Source organism: Bos taurus, chromosome 17 (genome assembly GCF_002263795.3).
Source record: "Bos taurus isolate L1 Dominette 01449 registration number 42190680 breed Hereford chromosome 17, ARS-UCD2.0, whole genome shotgun sequence".
Lineage (NCBI taxonomy): Eukaryota > Metazoa > Chordata > Mammalia > Artiodactyla > Bovidae > Bos > Bos taurus.
The window spans coordinates 57,844,602-57,863,937 of NC_037344.1; the positions used below are offsets into that span (position 1 = coordinate 57,844,602).

Consider the following 19,336-nt stretch of genomic DNA (forward strand, 5'->3'; position numbering starts at 1 on the left):
ATCATTTGCCATAAACAGAAGAGAATGGTAAATTTAAATAAATATATAAACAAATACACACAAGGGAAACAGCACAAAGTTGTCAGATTCTAGTTGCCTGAGTTCTCTCTCTCGTTTAAAAAAAAATGGAGGGAGGAAGGAGAGAGGAATATTGGCAAGAGAAATGTTAAAAATGAATTAGCATCAAATAGAGTCTTTCTGGGCTTCCCTGGTGGCTCAGACAGTAAAGAATCCACCTGCAATGAGAGAGACCTGGGGTCAATCTCTGGGTTGGGAAGATCCCCTGGAGGAGGGCATGGCAACCCACTCTAGTCTTCTTGCCTGGAGAATCCCCATTGGACAGAGGAGGCTGATGGGCTGCAGTCCATGGGGTTGCAAAGAGTCAGACACAACTGAGTGACTAAGCACAGCACAGAGTCTTTTTCCTGGATATGATCAGGATCAAAAAAAAAAAAAAAAACACAACGCAGAGAATCACTTTACACTGCCTAGAATCATCCCCAGGACCACCCTTTAGGAAACATGCTCTGGGGGTGAGGGAGCCCTGAAACAGCCCGGCTTGTCTTTCCTCCTGACTCCCCAGTGTCCTCTCCTCCCACAGAGTGACAAGGTGACCATCGTCGACCACCACTCCGCCACCGAGTCCTTCATTAAGCACATGGAGAATGAATACCGCTGCCGGGGGGGCTGCCCCGCTGACTGGGTGTGGATCGTGCCCCCCATGTCTGGCAGTATCACCCCTGTCTTCCACCAGGAGATGCTCAACTACCGGCTCACACCCTCCTTCGAATACCAGGTCCTGCCCCTCTCCATGTCTTTGGTCCTAAATCTTCAGTAGCCAGTATGCATGTTACAACTAGAGCAGGGGTCCCCAAACTCCGGGATTTAATGCCTGGTGAGCTGAGGTGGAGTTGATGTAATAATAATAGAAATAAAGTGCGCAATGAATGGAAAGCACTTGAATCATCCCAAAACCGTCCCCCGCCCACCCAGGTCTGTGGGAAAATTGTCTTCTACAAAACTGGTGCCCAAAAAGTTGGGGTCTGCTGGCTAGGGCACACCTCAGTTCAAACTTGCGTTTCAGACTCTCAAGTGCAGCCATCAGATTGGATAATACAACTCGAGCTGAAAGACAAATGAAACTGAAACAAGTAGTCAGGGGTCATGAGTCAGAGAGGGTCTGAGTGGGAAGGTCTAGCAGGACAGTGCAGGGAGGCTGGGCCAGCCACTCTGCCAGGTCCCCTGGGGTCACCACCAGCAGACTCACTCCCTTCAAGGGCTAAGGGGTGGGCGTGGCCAGGCAGCCATAAGCCCCCAGGGATCCTGGACATCTCCCAAGGGGAACCAGGCTCCCTCACTGTAGTGACCATGGTCCTCTCTCCCCAGCCTGACCCTTGGAACACCCATGTCTGGAAAGGCACCAACGGGACCCCCACAAAACGGCGAGCCATCGGCTTCAAGAAGCTGGCAGAGTAAGTCTCCTAAAGCTGGAATGTGGCGGGGGGGGGGATGTATGTGTCCCCAGATTCAGAAAGCCCCAGAAAAGAAGGCTGGGAGGATGCTGTGCTTCTCTCTGTCGTGTGACGTAACTTCTCCATTTTCTCCAACATTCCTGTCCCTCCTTTGCCCCAGAGTCTGAGATGTGAACATTGCCATGACCCTTCTCCTTCCCAACCTCTCTTCCCACCCCCAGGTTCCCAAATTCTTGTCCTGGAAGCAGTGTTGTGTTGATAAACCAGCTCTCCTAATGATAATGGTGGCCACAGTAATAATAACATTAATAGACTTGTAACATTTGCCAATTTCCATGGTGTAAATATTCCCGCTATGGCCAGTTTCAAGCTCCCAACAGGAAGTCACTGAAGCCAGAGTCAGGAGGAGCTGGGATGAGCTGGCTCCGGCACACCACTGCCTAGAGTGGACACTCGTCAGGGCTGAATCTCATCTCGCTCATTCAGTTCACTCATCTGGCCAACAAAAATGGATACTCAGTGCCAGGCACTATGCTGGGCCCCAGAGATGCCATGACAAGCCTAGTAACGTGATCCTGCCCTCATGAAGCTCCCAGCTACCATCGAGGAAGGAGTCACGGAAGCCTCACAGACGTCACCGAGTCTGAGAGGTCAAAGGGGGCTTCCTTCAGGAGATGAGTTAATGAATGAAATGAGTAAGATTTCACTGAGAACAGGAGGGAGGGGAGAGGATCAGGGACCAAGGCTACTGAAGAGTCATTGTCCTGAAGAACCTGTGGTCAGCCAGGGGACAAGTAGGGTGACTGAGATGGTTAAATGGGGATGCCTGCCTTCTGTCTAAAGACAGAGAACTCCCTGATCCACTCCTCACAGACCCCTTATTTGAAGCTCACTTTTTGGCAGAGGAGCTATTGTGCACCAAGCTACTCACTCACTTTCCTCAGCCCCTCGTTTCTAGAACTCTCTGCTCTCTACAGGTGACTGGTAGATCCTGCAGGGACTGAAACCTAGGTCCTGGCTCCACCCATATGGTCCACGGGATCTCCCCTCCCCTCCCTCCCCCTTCTCCTTCTCCCTCACAGTTATCTTCCAGCCAAGCTGGACCACATGAGCAGCCATCCCTTCCCTAACGAGAGCATCACCAGTTCTCAGGCATAGCAGCCTTTGGCTTCAGTTCAGTTCAACCTGTCTCTGAGGGAAGAAGGGAGGGAAAAATCTAAAGCATTAATTGCACTATTAAGTTTGAGGAAGAAACAATGGGAGTTAATTACAGATGCTTTTTTCTGCTCCAGTCATTCAAAGGGAACCCTCCAGGTGCCTTTTATTCTTTTCTGTTTCTCCCCCTTAACTCAGGCAGCGTGGGTGGTTTCCCTGAGTCTAAAAAATGATGAATTTACCACCAATAATCCCCAGGTGGGGGTAAATTAGCAATTTATCTACTCAAAGTGATTCCTACTTAGAACAGGGATGCTTGCTTGGAAGGTGAACTGAGGCATTCCTGAGCCTCTGGCCCACCTGCCAAGCCCACATCCTCATAGATGGGAAGGAAGAAAACACTGTTTCTGGACTCTCCATTTAACCAGAAAGAGCCCCGACTTGACATTTAAGCTCCCCAGAGCTTTGGTGGTAGCAGCGGGTTTAAAATCCATTCCTGCTCTTGGTAGATATTTAGTGCCTATTAAGAATCACCCTCTGCAAAACCCTGGATGTGCATGGCTGACTACACCAGACCTGGCCCTTCTTTTGTGGAGTTATAAACCTCTAAAATCCCCTCAAGTTCAATGCCTGTTCATTTATTAGTGATTCATTTTCTCTCTCTCTCTCTCTCTCTCACTCACACACAAGAATGGAAGCCCCATGACAGCCATTTCTCTGTTTTTCCATTCCTATAACAATGCCTGGCACATAGCCAGGCCTCAACAAAACACATGATGAATGGCCAAATGAGTGAGTGAATGAATGAATGATCATCTTTGGGGGCAATGCTTGGCAAACCGAGGTCCTCACGGCTGGGATTGATCCATCAAGTAACAAACTAGCAAAGCTCACCAACCATGTTAGCTCATGACTGGTTGCTCTGGAGGGACTTAAGAAAGGGATCAATATGGCGCCTCAGCTCACACTTTGAGTATCCCTGATGCCATCAGAGATGAGGAGAGTATGTTCCCTCTGTTATATCTCGTGGATCGTGGTTCTTGCCCCCAAGTCCCAGCCTGACACCCTTCCTCCCTTCTACATTTCCTGTCTTTCTCTCCACCCTCTTCCCCCACAGAGCCGTCAAGTTCTCAGCCAAACTGATGGGGCAGGCTATGGCCAAGAGGGTCAAGGCTACCATCCTTTATGCCACAGAGACGGGCAAGTCGCAGGCTTATGCCAAAACCTTGTGTGAGATCTTCAAACATGCTTTTGATGCCAAGGTGGGTAGCAGGCTGTTACCATGCTCTCTGGGCCCTCCTGGTGAAGCTGGGGAGGGGACAGAGGCAGTCAGCAGAGAAGAACCCTTAGAGAGTGGGTAACAGCACATCTGAAGATGCCCATCAGGCCACCTGCATATATTTCAAGGGACAATGATGCTTCTCTCCCTGTGAACTCTCCAGGAGTTCAGGAATCATAACCCCCAGTTCTCGACCAAAATGTTAGAAAGTTTCTGAAAAACAAATCTGGAAGTTAGTCTGGGAAGCCCCGCATTTCATACAATTCAGTGGGTTTCTTTGCTGCAGGAATTCTCAGAGCCTTTACTCTGCACATGTGTGTTACCATCTCCAAAAGAGGAGAGGAGAGAAAATAAATGTATCCCAAAGATGTTCGCTTATGGCTCACTTATTTTTAAAGCACATCTAAGGGAGACAGTGTTTTCCTCGGATCTACTTTGAGAAAGGGTACCCAAGGAATTCTAAGAGATAGGGCAAAGCAGTTTTTAAGGTGATGCTCATGGTAAAAACAAAAACAAAAACAAAAAAACCTGCCTGCCAGTGCAGGACTTAAGAGACACAGGTTTGATCCTTGGGTCGGAAGATCCCCTGGAGGAGGGTATGGTAACCTACTCCGCTATTCTTGCCTGGAGAATCCCTGGGTTGGAGGAGCCTGATGAGCTACAGTCCATAGGGTTGTAAACAGTTATAGGGTTGCAGTGACTTGGCACACAGACGTGTTTGGCCCAGGCCCTCTGCGTTGCTGGATGGGGGACTGGAAAGCAACCTGAGCACACAGTTGGTCAGATCCAGCTGGGCCATTCCCAGCCTACACATGGTCAAGAAGACTCTGGCATCCATTGGTTGTAAGAAGCCCAGGAGTCCCAGTCAAGATCGGTCTCTACTGGCAGCCAACGCATTGCCCCAGACTCTCCGAAGTCCTTCAGGCCAAAGGCAACCCATACTACCAACAAGCTTTTAGTTCTACCCACTTGAGCCCATTGAAACAGTGGCACCCAGAACCTTTGGATCTCTGTCCTAAGGAGATGGCTCAAGATAACTCTTCTTCCTCTCTCCTCTTCCCCCATCACTTTTTCTCTCCTACCCCTTCTCTCTCCTCATCGCCTTCTCCCTTCTTCTCCCCTCTCGTTCTCCCACCTAGGTGATGTCCATGGAAGAATATGACATTGTACACCTGGAACATGAAACTCTGGTCCTGGTGGTTACCAGCACCTTTGGCAATGGAGACCCCCCTGAGAATGGGGAGGTGAGATGAGCTCCTATTCTGGCAGCTGTTTCCACCTTCCCTGCTCTTCAGTAGCAGATCCTCCCAGAATCGCAAAGCCAGTGACCTCGATTTGGGGCCAGGTTGTGCCAAGACTGGACAACTCCTAGTCCTCAGTCTGCTGGCGTCCGCTGACCAGCCAAGCCCTCCTGAAAATGTTGTCACCTGAGCTCACTACTTCTTTGCAGTGGATGCTCCAGTCAAGAGCTTGGTGTCCCCCACTCCAGATGAGAGAAGCAGGGAGAATATTTTGTAGAAAACCACTACAAAGGGAATTTGCGTGCTGAGGTGGGGGGGCGGGGCATCCACACTTGTAGCCCTTTATAAACAGTCCTCTTCCACTCACACCACTGCTGCCTGGCCCAAACCCCTGACACCCTGGCCCCCAGGCATCAGGCTCCTCTTTTGCCAGTCGGGACCCCCAGACCCTCTGCCCAAACCCATTCCCAAGGTAATCATATCTGCCTCACATCCTGCTTGTCTCTTTCGACCTCCAGAAATTTGGCTGTGCTCTGATGGAAATGAGGAACCCTAACTCTGTGCACGAGGAAAGGAAGTAAGTAAACGACCCGCCAGTGTCCGTGACACTCTCTGGGGGAAACCAAATGTTGTCTCTTGGCATCTGGGGTTCAGCTCTGAGTTCTGGATACTTTTGTGACCTGAAGTCCATCTGTGACTTATTTTAGCCAGTGGGTATCTGCGGTCCACTGAAGTGGACATTCTGGTCTTTAATCACCTTACAGCCCTGTGCCTCAGTTTCTTTTTGCATCAAATTGTGTTTATTCTACCTGCGTGAACTTTCTAATTTGTAAGAATCAAGGTAAAAAATAGGTATCAGCATCCTATGAGAAGCTGTGCGTGTGTGCTGAGTTATGTCCGACTCTGCAGCCCAATGGACTGTAGCCTGCCAGGTTCCTCCAAGGGATTTACCAGGCAAGAATACTCGAGTGGATTGCCATTTCCTTCTCCAGGGGGTCTTCCTGACCCAGGGATGGAACCCACGTCTCCTGCATTGCAGGTAGATGCTTTAGTGCTTGAGCCATCAGGGACGCCCCATGAAAAGCTGAGTGCCCTGTAAATATAGTTCTTATTACTCCACCCTTTGGAAGCTTACATTCAGAATCAGTGAGCTTCTTTACCTAGAACTTTTCCATCTGATGTTCATGGCGGAGTTGCATCCACTAACGTGGAGGCTGACTTCAAACAAGATACCTCCTAAGGCAAAAAAGAATGCCTGAGGTCAAAAGATGTTACTGGTAAAACCACTTAACATGGGTTGGGTTCTACAGATATTTCATAAGGTGACAAACACTCGTAACCAAAATTACCTGTGAAAAGCCCTTAAATCCCCTCAAAGCAGAGAACATACAAACTGTGAGTAATAAGCTGCCTTTCTTCGAGAGCATCACATGCGGTGTTGCCTCCACCATGGAGTAGGTCTTAAGCTGAGGATTGGATGTCATTGCTGGCTGGCATTTTATTTGTTGTTTATTTTGTTTGGGTTTTTAAAAATGTGGACTGCTTTTAAAGTCTTTATACAATTTGCTACAGTACTGCTTCTGTTTTATGTTTTGGTTTTTTGGCCAAAAGGCATGTGAGATCTTAGCTCCCTGACCAAGAATCGAGCCTGCACCCCTGCACTTGGAGGTGAAGTCTTAGCCACTGGACTGCCAGGGAATTCCCTGACTGGCGTTCAGAGGCTGTGTTCTGCAGAACATCCCTCTTGGTTCTCTTTCAGCCAAGCACACGTTGCCAAACTTGCCTACATCCCATACCCAGGGGACAGCTGAGTCCCTGGTGGTCAGCCCTCCTGTTTTTAAGACCAGCATCTTATTCCTCACCCTCTCTGCCTCTCTCCTCCCCACCCCATCCTGGTGGTCTTCAGCAGGTCCCCCTCACCCCTCCTCCAGGGAGAGATAGGGCACCATCCATTCTCCCCTCTAGGTACCCGGAACCCTTGCGTTTCTTTCCCCGTAAAGGGCCTCCCCTCTCCCGTGGTGACAGAGAAGTCCACGGTCTGGCTGCAGTTCGTGACAGCCAGCGCAGGTAGAGCATCTGTATGTGCACATGCGTGCTTGTGTGTGTGTGTGTGCTCACATGCACGTGTGCACGTGCAGGATGCACCTGTGTGATCGTGTTTGCCCGGCGTTCATGTGCGTGTGTGAATGGTGTAAGCACTCGCGCGCATGGCGATGAGTATGCACGTGCGCATGCCCAATACTGCAGCATCGAAAGCCACGCCCCTGTCTCAAGGAGACCCGAGTTCTAACGCAGGCCATGGCACTAACACACTAAGTAACCTTGAGCTTGTTACTTGACCTCTCTGGGCTTCTCTGTCTTTCTCACCTTCCAAATAGGGAGAAACTATCTCTGCCCCGACCATCTCTGGGAGCTGGTGCAGGGATCGAAGGATGATAACAAAGAGGAACACATTTGGAAAAGCCTCAAACCTCATACAAATACATGTGCTGATATTTTTACCCCACAACCATCAACCCTACCTCCCACACTAACAACACAGCCACCCCCTGATATGTTACAGGACTTATTTGGAGATGTGACTCAATGTAAGACTATTTTAGGGCAGAAAATACACTTACATATATTTAGAACTTTCCTGATGCTGGAGCAAAAACTTTGAAGAACATCCAGCTTAGAAACCCTGCTGCCAGAATGCGCAATTTCTTTTTTTGTCTTTTGCACTCAGATTTGTGTGTTGAGTTTTTGTGTTTGGGGTTTTGATTTGAGGGTTTTATGAAAGTCTTTTGTTGTTGTTTGGGGGTTTGTTTTGTTTTGTTGGTCTTGGAGTTTTATTGGTTTTTGCCTTATCTGAGAACAGAACTTACCAGTTTTAGAAGAAAACTGGGAAACCGTTTTTGTTTTTTTTAATTTCGAGGCTCCTGAGCCTCCGATGCCGAGGTTTGAGTCCCAGTGACATTTTTCTCCTTCTTTGAAACAACTTCATAAGAAATCCAATCTCTTTTCAGGCTGTGTCTGAACATTTTTCATGTTTATTTGAAATGTGAAATGTGAAAGACCCTTGAAATGTCTAAAGATGATAGCCTTATTGAAAGAGAATGTTGTAGTCGTTACCAATGGAGAGAGGGAAGGGTTAAAATAGGGGTAGGGGATTAAGAGGTGCAAGCTATTATGTGTAAAATAAGCTGCAATGTTATATTGTATAACACAGGGAATGTGGTCAATATTTTAAAATAACTATAAATGGAGTTGTTGTTTAGTCGCCAAGTGGTGTCCACCTCTTTTTCAACCCTGTAGACTGTAGCCCACCAGGCTCCTGTGTCCATGGGCTTTCCCAAGCAAGAATACTGCCAGTTCCTTCTCCAGAGAATCTTCCCGACCTAGGGTTGAACCGTGTATCTTGGATTGGCAGGCGAATTCTTTACCACTGAGCCACCAGGGAAGCTCATAAATGGAGTATAACCTTTAAAAATTGTGAATCACTATATTGTACACCTGTAACTTACATAATACTGTATATCCACTATACTTCAATTTTTTTGAATAGGAAAAAGAAAAGAGAGTATTGAGTGAAACAGTCCTGCACCGCCCAATAAGCCTTTCTATGAGCACATAAATGTTCTATATCTATGTCGCCCTATACAGCACCACTAGCCACACATGGCTGTCAAGCCCTTGACGTGAGTTTAGTGCATGTGGGGAGCAAAGTGTTTCATCATATCCAATCTGAATGAATTTAAATAGTCACATGCATCCCATGGCTACTGTAGCAGACAGCAGAAATGTAATTCTTTCGTGGTTACTATAGCAGACAGCAGGAGTGTAATTCTTCGCTAGGCAGTGTGAGGTTTGGGGACCAACGGCATCTCCTGGGAACTTCTCGGAAATGCAGCATCGTAGGCCCTACCCTGGACCTCCTGAGTCAGGATCTGCATCTTAACAAGATCTCAGAATGATTCTTGTCCTGGTTAACATGTGGGAAGTAAGGAAACATGGTCTAATGGGTTAAGGAATGGACAATTAATGTGGTCTCAAACCTTTTCCTTTTTTTTTTCAGTTTTAATATTTTTAATTGAAGTATAGTGGATTTACAATGCTGTATTAATATCTGCTGTACAGCAAAGTGATTCAGTTATATATAATCATTCTTTTTTGAATTTTCTTTCCCATTATGGTTTATCATAGGCTACTGAATATAGCTCCCTGTGCTGTACAGCAGGACCTCGTGGTTTATCCTTTCTCTGTGTGAAAGCTACCCCTGCTCACCCCACCCTCCCACTCCGTCGCCCCGCCACCCCCTCCCCCTCGGCAACCACCAGGCTGCTGTCTGTGTCTGTGATTCTGTTTCTGCTGAAACCTTTTCAATACGCGCAGCATCAGATGATGGCTAGGTGTCCGTGTGGTGGGCGAGGGTGAGTTGATATGTTCTAGTCAAGGCCATGGATGTGTTACAGTCTCACTCAACACTCAAAGGGAAGGTCCTAGAACCAGGACTGGTAATAGAGATAGCCATGGGGGTACTAACCCCAGGACGGGGGCTCTGAACCAGAGTTCACAGACTCTCTTTCGTCTTGGCAGGAGCTACAAGGTGCGTTTCAACAGCGTTTCCTCGTACTCCGACTCCCGCAAATCATCAGGTGATGGGCCAGACCTCAGAGACAACTTTGAGAGTACTGGACCCCTGGCCAACGTGAGGTGAGAGAGGGGCCTGGGGCGTCAGGGATGATGAAGGCTCCTGGGGAGCTGGACAGGGTAACAAAGTGGGCTCTCTGTTTGGGGAGGGGTCTCCCTTCCATGTCCATTCATCCCTTGAATAACCAGCTGCACTCTCACTGTTTGGGGATGTCCTCCTGCTTCATTAAAGCACATTACCTGGACCCCTCCTATGACCTCTTCCAAAATCACACTCCTTCAGAGCCCCCATCACCCAAGTTTCACCTCTTTGCATGAATTTCATATCATTTGTGCTAAAGGATGCTAATCCCCCAGATGTAACTCAGTGAGTTCCCTTCATAAGTGCTACTATATCTTATATATTAGAAGCTTCTGGGGACACCCCACCATGACCCAGTGGTTCCCAACCTTGGATGCTCATCAAAATCACTTGGAAATGTTTATAATGTACAGATACCTGAGCCCCACCTCCAGAGACTTTGATGTAGTTGGGTCTAAACTTGGATCCAGGGTTTGCTTGTTTTTTTTTTTTTCTTCAATCTCCCTAATTGCCTCCCATGTACAGTCAGATTAAAAAAAATATTGTCACGACTCCTTGTTTCCCAAAGTGTAGTCACATCCCATGAGAACATTTTAGATAGTACGTGGACAGATATTTTCTACTTCAGTGGTTGTGGATTCAGTTTCATGGGTATTTGGAAAGGAAGAAAACTGGATGTCAAACCCTTGGTTTCATAGACACTGGTCAAGATGAGGCTACTGTGTAAGCAGTGCTCAGGCACAGCCAGGGACCTCTTCAGTTCAGTCGCTCAGTCGTGTCCAACTCTTTGCGACCCCATGAATCATAGCACCCCAGGCCTCCCTGTCCATCACCAACTCCCAGAGTTCACTCAAACTCACGTCCGTAGAGTCAGTGATGCCATCCAGCCATCTCATCCTCAGTCGTCCCCTTCTCCTCCTGCCCCCAATCCTTCCCAGCATCAGAGTCTTTTCCAATGAGTCAACTCTTCACATGAGGTGGCCAAAGTATTGGAGTTTCAGCTTCAGCATCAGTCCTTCCAATGAACACCCAGGGCTGATCTCCTTTAGGATGGACTGGTTGGATCTCCTTGCAGTCCGAGGAACCTCTTAGACCTTCACCAATGCAACCTCCTCCACACCGGCTCAGGGCAATGCTTAGAATATGATAGAGATCACAGGGTTCCTAGATATTCAACTATTGTTTCTATCAGTACACTTTTTTTCTTTTTGGCCATGCCACGTAACTTGATTGGTTGGCATCACTGCCTCAATGGGCATGAGATTGAGCAAGCTCCGGGAGATGGTGAAGGACAGGGAAACCTGGTGTGCTGCAGTCCATGGGGCTGCAAAGAGTCAGAGTTGACTGAGCGACTGTACATCAAAGACCTAACCACTGGGCAACCAGGGAATTCCCCATCAGTACACTTTTTAATAAACTTTATTTTTTTTTAAGTAGCTTTAGGTTCACAGCAAAATTGAAGGGAAGACAACAGAGATTCTGCGTGTACTACCTGCCCAACCCTCGGTGCACGCACGCACGCACACACACACACACACACACACACACACACACACACACAGCCACCTCCATCCCCTACCATGGTGGTGCATTTATACAGTTGATGAACCTATATTGACACATCATTGTCACCCAGGGCCTATAGTTTACATTAGGGTTCCCCCTTGGTTCATCCTCGAACTGATGGGTTTTGACATCAGTTCATGTTCTCTAGCTTGACATTGAAACATCCATGGTTTGACATTTAGACCCATTTTTTTCCTTATTAAATCTATCATGCCTAAGAGCAGGGGTTGGCAAACTGCAGCCCATCGGCTGAATCCAGCCCAGCCACTGTATATCTCTGTACAACCCAGAATGGTTTTTACAGATGAACATCTACAATTTATTTGATGATAGAAAATATTCCCTTCAAGCCCCAGTTAAGCAAAATGCTATACCCCTCTCAAAAAAAAATTCCAGTCTTCTCATTAGTAGCTATATATAACTAGAAAAATGTACCCCATAACTATTGCTATTATATTTTTAATTTTATCCAAAAGCATACAGAAATTTATTTTCTTCCTTGTTACACAGATATCTGCATAATAGAATCAGTTTTGCTTCTTAGCCTACAAGCCTGAAAATATTTACTATCTGGCCCCAATTATAATAATTTTTCCAGGTTTTCTGGTTTTAAAATAGGAATTTTACAATCATAAGGTTTAGACTGTGATGAAATGTGAATATAGGAGATGACTGTGACACAGGCCTTCAGAGATTGGGAAGCACGTTAATGAATTAATTCCCCGGGCCATCTCTTAGTGAACACCAGTGGGTTTGAATAGCTAGTACAAATAATTGTACAAATAATTTGTGCAAATAGAGTACAAATTAAAACCAAATTAAATAGCAACTATTAAGTAAATAACAGTGTGAGAGGTAGTCAAGTATGGCGGATATCTCAAACATAATCAATATTGGAGGGACTTCCCTGGTGGTCCAGTGGCTAAAACTCTGCACTTCCAATCCAGGAGGCCTGGGTTCAATCCCTGGTCAGGGAACTAGATCCCACAGGTCACAACTAAAGATCCTACGTGCCACAACTAAGACCCAGTGCATCCAGATAAATAAATTAATATTAAAATAAGTAAATAAATAGTAGAGGTTTGGGGAACAACTCCCTAACCACAAGGCATGACTAGCACTGAGTTTTCAAACCTGCATCAGGCTAAGGGCGATGGCTGGGGGCAGGAGTGCAGCTTCTTGGCCCCCATCCAAGCAGTCCCATGCTGGCCACCAGTTCTCACCACCTGCAGGGAAAAGGTGAGGAATCCAGGTAAAGGAGGATCGTGGGTGAAGGAGTGATGGGGAAACATGCTACCTAACCCTATATCCCTCCCTTGGGAAGACTGTGGAGCCCCCAGGAAAGAAGGGCGGGAGAATAAGATGAAGAAGCATCAGTGTGGATTTCAGAGGAGGGGATATTAATCTATGTAAACTTGCCCACGATCTCTGAGACACCTGGACCCCATCTCAGGCTCATTCTCCAATAACAAGAGGGCCACTTCCCAGCTTGTCCTACTGTTTTCCCCTCATCCCCCATTGCAGTCTTTCATGTGATGGCTGGCTCCATCATTCTTTAATAAGAAAGATTCAGGGACAGAGTCAGACTCTGTAAGGAGCAAGTTGAACAGCTCCACTCCTTGACTTGTCTGAAATGACAGTCACCCACAGGATAGTCACATTCCAACCTGGAAAAAAATGCAAGTTGTGGTGCTGTTCGTATCCCACTTGTTCCCTTGTCCATCTAGGGCCAGTGAGGCCAAGACCCACAGCCGGGACCAAGTCCTGGAAGTGTGATGTCAAGTCTGTGCGGGACTAAGGGGTCCTCTGGGACACAGCCCTCTACTTCCCAGACTTCAGAAAATTCTCATTAACTTGACCCCCATTGATTCAAACACCAACATTTTCTTGTGGCATCTATGCAAACAGACATTTTTTAAAAATTAAGCTCTTTTGTTTTGTACTGGGGTATAGCCAATGAACAAACAAGTGTTGGGATAGTTTCAGGTGAACAGTGAAGGGACCCAGCCATACATACACATGGATCCATTCCCCCCGAGACTCCCCTCCCATCCAGGCTGCCGCAGAACATTGAGCGGCATCCCGTGTGCTGTACGGCAGGTCCTTGTCGCATTCATTTTAAATATAGCAGAGTGTATATGTCTATTCCAAGCAAAGAGGCTTTGTGAAACAAATCAATTTCACAGCCAGCATATCATAAATCTTTCAATCCCTTTGAGAAGAACCTGTTTACACACCAACACTGGATGTATTAATGACGGGTTCTTCTGATCTCCTCGTTAGCACAGGTCCCCAAGAACTGCTATGCTGGAGTTTTCATGCTCTTTGTACTTGAAACTAATTTAGTTGTATGCTGAGTAAGAAAGTCAAGTCTTTCACTGATGTATGGAGTTGGCCAAAAAGTTCATTCAGGGTTTTCTGCGATGTCTTACAGAAAAATCCAAATGAACTTTTTGGCTAATCCAGTAGATTAATTTTCCCAATTAGTCTAGCTTAGAAAGGGACACTCAAGAAACAGCCAATGGTTCCAGGTCACCCATCCTCCTAAGGACCAACTGGGAGTTTTCTCCTGAGGACAGTGGCACCTAGCAGAGACCAGAAGGAAGGGAGAGCAGGGTTTAGGGGCTCTCAGGCTTAAAGATGGCCTTCCTCAAATGGGTGTGGGGTGGTCTGCCCTTCTGGAGGTACCAGTTGTCTTTATCTGCTTGGGCAGCCACCACAATGTACCACAGGCTGGGGGCCTCAACAACAGAAATTTGTTTCTAACACTTCTGGAAGCTGCAAGTCCAAGCTCAAGGTTTCTGGTGAGGCCTGTCTTCCTGGCTTGCAGACATCCGCCTTCTTGCTGTGTCCTCACGTGGCCTTTCCTCTGAGAGCCTCTCACTGGGGGTGGAAGAGAGAGCTCTCAGGTACCTCTCCCTCTTTTTAGAAGGATTAGGGCCCCACCCGTATGACCTCGTTTGACCTCAGTTACCTCCTTGAAGGCCCCATGTCCAAATACAGTCACACTGGGGGACAGGGCTTCACAGGTCAGTTTTCGTTCCAATCCCAAATAAAGGCAATGCCAAAGAATGCTCAAACTACTGCACAACTGCACTCATCTCACACGCTAGTAAAGTAATGCTCAAAATTCACCAATCCAGACTTCAGCAATACATGAACCCTGAACTTCCAGATGTTCAAGCTGGTTTTAGAAAAGGCAGAGGAACCAGAGATCAAATTGCCAACATCTGCTGGATCATAGAAAAAGCAAGAGAGTTCCAGAAAAACATCTATTTCTGCTTTATTGACTATGCCAAAGCCTTTGACTGTGTGGATCACAGTAAACTGTGGAAAATTCTGAAAGAGATGGGAATGCCAGACCACCTGACCTGCCTCTTGAGAAACCTGTATGCAGGTCAGGAAGCAACAGTTAGAACTGGACATGGAACAACAGACTGGTTCCAAATAGGAAAAGGAGTTCGTCAAGGCTGTATATTGTCACCCTGCTTATTTAACTTATATGCAGAGTACATCATGAGAAACGCTGGGCTGGAAGAAGCACAAGCTGGAATCAAGATTGCTGGGAGAAATATCAGTAACCTCAGATATGCAGATGACACCACCCTTATGGCAGAAAGTGAAGAGGAACTCAAAAGCCTCTTGATGAAAGTGAAAGAGGAGAGTGAAAAAGTGGGCTTCAAGTTCAGCATTCAGAAAATGAAGATCATGGCATCTGGTCCCATCACTTCATGGGAAATAGATGGGGAAACAGTGGAAACAGTGTCAGACTTTATCTTTGAGGGCTCCAAAATCACTGCACATGGTGACTGCAGCCATGAAATTAAAAGACACTTACTCCTTGGAAGGAAAGCTATGACCAACCTAGACAGTATATTGAAAAGCAGAGTCATTACTTTGCCAACAAAGGTCTGTCTAGTCAAGGCTATGGTTTTTCCAGTGGTCATGTATGGATGTGAGAGTTGGACTTTGAATAAAGCTGAGTGCTGAAGAATTGATGCTTTTGAACTGTGGTGTTGGAGAAGACTCTTGAGAGTCCCTTGGAATGCAAGGAGATCCAACCAGTCCATCCTAAAGGAGATCAGTCCTGGGTGTTCTTTGGAAGGAATGATGCTAAAGATGAAACTCCAGTACTTTGGCCACCTCATGCAAAGAGTTGACTCATTGGAAAAGAATGATGCTGGGAGGGATTGGGGGCAGGAGGAGAAGGGGACGACAGAGGATGAGATGGCTGGATGGCATCACTGACTCTATGGACGTGAGTTTGAGTGAACTCCAGGAGTTGGTGATGGACAGGAAGGCTTGGCGTGCTGCGATTCATAGGGTCGCAAAGAGTCGGACACGACTGAGCAACTGAACTGACTGAACAGTCCCTGACACTGGAACCGCTGCACGTTCTCCCCAGCCCCCTATTCCAGAGCTTCTCTTGTCTTCTTGGCAGGTTCTCTGTGTTCGGTCTTGGCTCACGGGCATACCCTCACTTCTGCGCCTTTGGACATGCCGTGGACACTCTCCTGGAAGAGCTTGGAGGAGAGAGGATCTTGAAGATGAGGGAGGGGGACGAGCTTTGTGGGCAGGAAGAGGCTTTCAGGACCTGGGCTAAGAAGGTCTTCAAGGTAACCATCTGCCCCAGTTTTAGAGACCCATGAGGAATCATGTCCCCAGGGACCCCCAAGGACAGATCACCTAAACCATCAGAAATAGAAAAAACTTGAGAAAATCTTTGATACTTCCCTTATGTATCCAACCAGGGGACAGCTTTAAACAAGTCATATGACTTTGGGTGGTCCTAAGACACATTTTCCACCTGGAATCCAGCCTCCTGTATTAAGGGTAAAGAGTTCGTCTATAAAAAATTATAGAGCCTTGGAATTTTAGAGCTGGGAGGAACCCATCCTTCACTCACAATCATAGACAAGTAAATCAAAAACATACAGTTGGTTAACCAACCCAGGGGGCCATGCCTCGGGCTGGAACTCAGATCTCACCAATCTGTCTGCTTTGACAATCTTGTTCCTCTTGTGCTAGATCTCCAGTGACCTGTACAGTAGCCACTGGCCACACGTGGTCATTTAGATTTAAATGTAAACTGGTTAGCATTAAATATGATGAATGGATGAACAAACTGTAGTGTGTCCCTGCAATGGAATGTTCGGGCACAACAAGGAATGAGGTGCTGATGCATGCTACGACATGGATGAATCTTGAAAACATGTGCTACGTGGAAGAAGCCAGAACAAAAGGACACTTACTGTCCGAGTCCATGTACACGAAACGTCCAGAACAGGCAAATTCAGAGATACAGGAAGTGGACTGGTGATTCCCCGGGGCGGGGGAGGTGCGGAGAGGAAGATGGGAGTGGCTCCTAATGTGTATAATGTGTAACACAGGCAGCCTGTGATGTGTTCTGCGTGGGTGATGACGTCAACATTGAGAAGGCGAACAACTCCCTCATCAGCAATGACCGCAGCTGGAAGAGGAACAAGTTCCGTCTCACCTACGTGGCGGAAGCTCCGGAACTCACACAAGGTACCTCCTACCACCCGCCTGGGGAGACATCCACGACCCGGGGGTGGGGACGGGAGACGGCAGTTCTCACCTCCGAAAGGTCCTTAGAGAAGGTGGGCTTCGATGCTTAGGTCTCCCTTGCAGTACATGCGTGTGTGCTCAGTCGCTTCAGTCATGTCCAGCCCTTTGCAACCCCATGGATCGTAGCCCACTGGGTTCCCCCATCCATGGGATTCTCCTGGCAAGAATACTGGAGTGGGTTGCTGTGCCCACCTCCACCCTTTAGGCAGGCCACCCAAATAAACACACTGTGGCTGCTCTGGGCTCTCTCTCCAGCCCTGCAGCATGTTACCCTAAACCTCCTCTTCTCCGCCAAGTTCAGCCAGCTTTGCTTTCTGTTCTGCTGTATCCACAACCACCCGCCCCAAGGCCCGCCTGACCGCTTTTCTTTTATCTCTTCGTCTCACTCCAGAGGGTCAGGAGAAGCTGGGGACTCTGAATTGACAACTGTTTTGCCCCATCTCAGGAGCACCTTTGTTCTTCCCCCACCCAGGTCTATCCAGTGTCCACAAAAAGCGGGTCTCAGCCGCTCGACTCCTCAGCCGCCAGAACCTTCAGAGTCCAAAATCCAGGTAGGAACACCCTGGTCCCTTCACGTTCCCTGCCTCTGCCCCAGACGCCTCCCACAGCAAGGAATGAACCCTTGTTGACTCCAAGGACTGACTTCCTATTACCACTGGAAGGGTCCTCCAGACCCCCTTTGCTGCCTTGCAGCATCTTGGCTTACTGCTTTCCATTTGCCAAGCTCCAACCTGCAGGGATGAAAAAAGTAAATGGTTGGGACTTCCCTGGTGATCCAGTGGTTAAGACCCCAGGTTTCCACGGCAGGGGGTGCAGGTTTGATCCATGATTAAGGAACTAAGATCCCACAAGCTACTTGGTACAGCCAAAAAGAAAAGAAAAAAAAAATGAATAGTGATGATCTCTGTGGAAAGGGGATAGAGAAATGTTTTATGAGGAATTTTTTTTAATAGAGACCACACCTTTGTCAAACTGCTAATATTCACTCTAACATGCACCTTAGTCAGACAGCTCCTTAGTCAGACAGCTTAGTCCAGACAGCTCCTCTTTGCGGATAATTCTTCTCTGATGTCCTGAGAAATGCCTGCTTAGTCTCTACTTTAAGTCCTTTGGGATGACAGGAAGTTTATGAACCTACAAAACAGCCCCTTCTGTGTTCTGAGGTCCCAGTTGTTAGAAATTGTCTTCCTATTGTTTATACCAAAGCATGTGTTCCTAGCACTTCCATTTTGATCCTGTGTTACACTCTCCAGTGACACCCAGAACAAAGTCAGTTCTTCCAAATGAGAGAGCTGCCAGTAGCCAAGACAGCAGCCGCTCTCCCTGATTCTCGTTCCTTCCAGCTATTTCTCCTGAGACCCGGTTTCCCGAACCGTTGGCTGTAGTAGAAGAACACACTGTCCTGCTAGAAGCGTCGTTCTCGGGCCTGGTCACAGAGCAGTGAGGTCCTGTGATCACGGCCACGTGCGCCAAGGCTATTGTTACCATCCTCAATCCGGACAGGAGCTGCTAAAGCAGCCCGGGGTTGTCCTAACAGCCTTGCCACTCTCCCATTAAGCTTATGTCCTTTCTGCTCTCAGACCTGAAGTCTTTTCAAAATGATCCAGCCAGATCTCTGCATCACTCCATGTATAAGTACATTTTTTTAGCAGTTTTGAAAGTCTTTGCCTGGATCCCCATTGAATGGAAACTAGCCCATGAAAATCCTTTGAGATCTTCATCCTTTGCGTGGCACGGTACAGAGGGTGGCCTCTTGAGCCAGACAACTCTGAGTTCTTACCCCAGTGCTGCCATCCCCCAGCCATGTGACCTTGGACAAGTCCCTTAGGTCTTCAGAATACCTGTCTCCTTACCTAAAATGAGAACTAGTACTTATCTAGTATTTTCTGTGTTCCTAGCACAGTTTTGAGTTCTCTCTGTGCAGGAACAGCCCAGGAAATAGGTAGTTATCACCCGTGTTTTAAATAGGAAAAATGACAAGTAGAAAATGCAAGTGGCCTTTTTAAGGTCACTCAGACTCAGTTCTCTGACTCCAAAGTCAAGAACACCAAATGGCTATACCTGTGGCATCAGCAGCATCACAAGACAGCTGTATTAAAAACAGCACACACAAAGCAGCTGGGGTATGCTGTTTCTGCTACTACTCCTCACCCACCCCAGCTTCATACATGTGCACATTTTAATATGTGTGCTTTCTATGTGGATATAAAACTTTTTTTTTCAATTAAACTATAGTTGATTTACAATGTTGCATTAATTTCTGTTGTAGAGTAAAGTGCTTCAGTTATACATGTATACACACATTCTTAAGTATTCTTTC

The 19,336-nt window shown here is 47.3% G+C and overlaps 1 protein-coding gene across 2 annotated transcripts in view; it reads left to right on the forward strand.

Annotated features, from left to right (window-relative positions):
* The window catches only part of NOS1 (nitric oxide synthase 1), a 208,681-nt gene that overhangs the window by 152,451 nt on the left and 36,894 nt on the right, over positions 1 to 19,336 (forward strand). For both annotated transcript variants that reach the window (XM_059876393.1, XM_059876394.1), the window contains exons 12-21: positions 602 to 796; positions 1,387 to 1,472; positions 3,745 to 3,889; positions 5,046 to 5,150; positions 5,666 to 5,724; positions 7,113 to 7,214; positions 9,726 to 9,842; positions 15,869 to 16,043; positions 16,818 to 16,956; positions 17,489 to 17,567. In XM_059876393.1, the coding sequence (XP_059732376.1) occupies positions 602 to 796; positions 1,387 to 1,472; positions 3,745 to 3,889; positions 5,046 to 5,150; positions 5,666 to 5,724; positions 7,113 to 7,214; positions 9,726 to 9,842; positions 15,869 to 16,043; positions 16,818 to 16,956; positions 17,489 to 17,567 (1,202 nt within the window). The remainder of the gene's footprint in view (positions 1 to 601; positions 797 to 1,386; positions 1,473 to 3,744; positions 3,890 to 5,045; positions 5,151 to 5,665; positions 5,725 to 7,112; positions 7,215 to 9,725; positions 9,843 to 15,868; positions 16,044 to 16,817; positions 16,957 to 17,488; positions 17,568 to 19,336) is intronic.